The sequence below is a fragment of the Malania oleifera genome, chromosome 8 (genome assembly GCF_029873635.1).
Source record: "Malania oleifera isolate guangnan ecotype guangnan chromosome 8, ASM2987363v1, whole genome shotgun sequence".
In the NCBI taxonomy this organism is placed as follows: domain Eukaryota; kingdom Viridiplantae; phylum Streptophyta; class Magnoliopsida; order Santalales; family Ximeniaceae; genus Malania; species Malania oleifera.
Window position 1 is genome coordinate 97,254,138 of NC_080424.1, and position 3,201 is coordinate 97,257,338.

Sequence of the window (3,201 nt, forward strand, 5' to 3'; positions counted from 1 at the left end):
TATAGCATAACTGGTTGGCTGTAGTGGCCATTTAGATGCTCTCAACATTAATTTTTGCAACTCAAAGGGACACAACGCCGTTTTCCCTCTCCAAAGCTTAATTGTCAAATGAAACACAAACATAACATTCGTACTCGATGTTTTTTTCACAATGAGTTTTGATCTTGTTGCTATAGCATCTGATTTCAACTTTATTTTAGTGTAAAAACAACATATTGTCAATCATAATAGTAATAGCTCGAGCAAGCGGCACATTCAAAAGTACAGAAAGGAACAATATCATTGGAGACGCTTTATTGCCGGATAACATTAGCAGTGACTTTACTGGACAGGGTTAGCACTGGGCGGCGGCAGAAGGCCTTTCTCCCTGCAACAATTGATGGCCTCGTCAAATAGAACCCCGACATGGCACTCTTCTTCGGTGTACTTGAATTTGAACCCTAACTCCTTCAGCTTCTTTGTGGAGCACGGAATCGACTTCGTAGACTCATCAATACCCTCGAATCTGCATCATATATTATATTCAAAGCAAGACCAAACTTGAAAATTCAAGATCAAAAATTAATGCCCTGCGATCGAACGAGTGCATGAATAATTTAAAATTTCAAATGAGTTGCTAATTAAATGGGAGTACGTACTGGGTGGGAATATTGTACTCGGGATATTTTTGCTTGAGATATTTGGCGAGGTCGAGGATGGTGAAGGTGTGAGAGGAGCAGAGGAATCTGCCCTCTGCCTGCGGGTGCTCGAACAGCAAGATGTGAGCGTTGCACACGTCGTCCAAATGGACGGCTCTCGATCGCATCAGCAGTGGGTATGCGGTAGTGTTTCCTGCACGCATTCATTCCCCACAATCAATCAGCGCCGTTACATCATTATGTTTATTAATTGATAAAAAGAGAGCGATAATAAATAAATGAGTGAAGAAAATACGAGTGAGGAGGGAGAGGGCAATTCCAGCGCTGGGGGTCCTGTAGGGAGTGAGAAATGGGCCCATCACAACGGGGGGCTGGATCGCCACCAGGTCCACCCCATTCTCCTTCGCGAATTCCCACGCTGCTTTCTCCCCAAGTGTCTTTGCCGCGAAGTATGACTGCAACAAAAACCCCACCAAACGGATAATTAGAATTTCACTCTCTTGCGCCTTCATTCAGCCCTTAATTTTCTAGCCTTTACAAGAAAAAGAAAATAAAAGAAAGGAAATGGAGACTAGGAGTACAGATTACTGACCCAACCGCCCATCTTGACGGCCCTGCACACGTCAACGTTGGTCCAGAAGCTCTCGTCGTACTCGGCCGGCGGCGGCGGCTTATTAACGGCCACCGCTGCCATGCTGGAGGTGTACACCACTCTTTTCAATGTACTCTTGGCCTTGCAGCACGACCTCAGCACGTTCAGCACCCCATCCACCGTCGGCTTTATTATTTCGTTCTGCACACAACGAACGCCCAAAAATTTTTCAAAACTTTAAATCAATCATCAATTCATCTGTAAATCTTATAAATAATTATTCACCCATATTTTAAAAATAACTTACTTAGTTAATAACAAACAGTATTGATAAAGAAACAGGTACCTCTGGATCGGTGGAACTGTTGAAACCCATCGGCGTGGCGAGATGGAAGACGCCGACGCATCCCAGAACGGCGTCGTCATAGCTCCCTTCCACCGCGAGATCCCCTTTCCACAGGCTCAGCCGCGCCTTCGCGTCCGGCAGATCCACCAGATGCTTCACCTTCTCCGCGTTCTCTGCAATACAATCACCTCATCAATTCACAACTTAATTTATATCGAGTACTAATCAAAGATAGGAACAGAACGAGAATTAAATTAATTAAACCGGATCGATCGATCGATCGATCGTCTTCTCAATGAATAAATCTTTCAGTATTGAAAATTAATTCGTACCGGGATCTCGCACCACGGCTCTGACATGGTAGCCCCGCTCCAGGAGCAACTTGACGAGCCACGAGGCTATGAACCCAGAGGCCCCTGTCACGCACACCGTCTTCTCTTCTTCCATCCTTCTTCTCTCTGTCTTTAGATCTGATAGCGATCGATCCCCGCTTGATCTATCCCAAACGCCGGACATGTATGATTTATATATAGTCTGAAATTCTAAATTAACTAGCGGCCTTGCTGCGAAACTTCAATTGAAAAGTACACATGCAAGAGCGATGACTCCGTCGACCATAATTTTATATTGTTTTTTTGTGAGTATTGGAAGACTGAGAGTGCGTCGTCTCGGAAAATTCAACAAATGGAGATGAGCAGGGTTGATGGCGATGGCGTGGAGGTCGACGGCATGTTGAAATATATTTCTGAGTAGGGGTCCAGAGTCAATGGCGTCGCCGTGAAGGCTCTGATTATTTTAAATGTTTAGTGCAGCTTAACTTCAGGATCTGCTTGCAGTCTTCCCTGACTGGTCAATGGATATCCCTACTGGCCACTGCTTATCTCATTTTCCCTTCCCTGCCGCTGCTTCATTTTTAAGTCTTAAATTTTAATTTGTGTCGATTTGCGTAAATCTTAAAATAAAGCTATGTTTATTTTTATTTAAATTTATTAAAATTTAAATCTTAAATTTAAATCTTATGTTAGTAAATACCATTTTAATTTCTTAAGTTAATTATGTCATAGTTTAGATAATTAAATTTAAATTTTAAATGAAAAATAAATAAATAGAAATTAATTAAAAATACAAGAATTTAATTGCTTATTTATAATATGACATTAGGAGATATTTTAGTAGCAATATTTTCATGACAATATGGGTGAAAAATATAGGTCATTCGAATTTGATAGGGAAATAAAAAATTTTAATAATTAAAATAATTTTGCTTCGCAGCACACATAATTTCGAGATTATAATGACTAATTTACTTTTTAATCCAGATTTTACAAATACTTTAGTGTCTTGCTATTTTATGGATTGCATGTGACAAAGATGTTTATTAGGTTTATTGGATAATGGGTCATTTGATTTATAATTTTGTTTATCTTTAAAAATGTGGCAGTCTCACATTTTACATTTTTAAAAAACAAAAGACTTTCAATTAAAGATTAGAGTATTAGATATTAATGTCTTCATGTTTAGTATTTATTAGATGTTATTCTTATAATATTGAGAATGAAAAATGAATGTAATAATAATAATAATAATAATAATAATAATAATAATAAGATATATTCTTATTAAGT

At 39.1% G+C, this 3,201-nt stretch overlaps 1 protein-coding gene across 1 annotated transcript; it reads right to left on the bottom strand.

Moving 5' to 3' along the window:
- Window positions 1-262: 262 nt before the first annotated feature.
- LOC131163053 (dihydroflavonol 4-reductase-like) lies at window positions 263-2,510 on the bottom strand. Its single transcript, XM_058119756.1, has 6 exons — window positions 1,909-2,510; window positions 1,577-1,749; window positions 1,231-1,431; window positions 934-1,093; window positions 639-831; window positions 263-505 (listed from the first exon to the last, which is right to left on the bottom strand). Exons 1-6 carry the CDS (start codon window positions 2,090-2,092, stop codon window positions 322-324), a joined length of 1,095 nt encoding a protein of 364 aa, XP_057975739.1. The 5' UTR covers window positions 2,093-2,510; the 3' UTR covers window positions 263-321.
- Window positions 2,511-3,201: the final 691 nt, after the last annotated feature.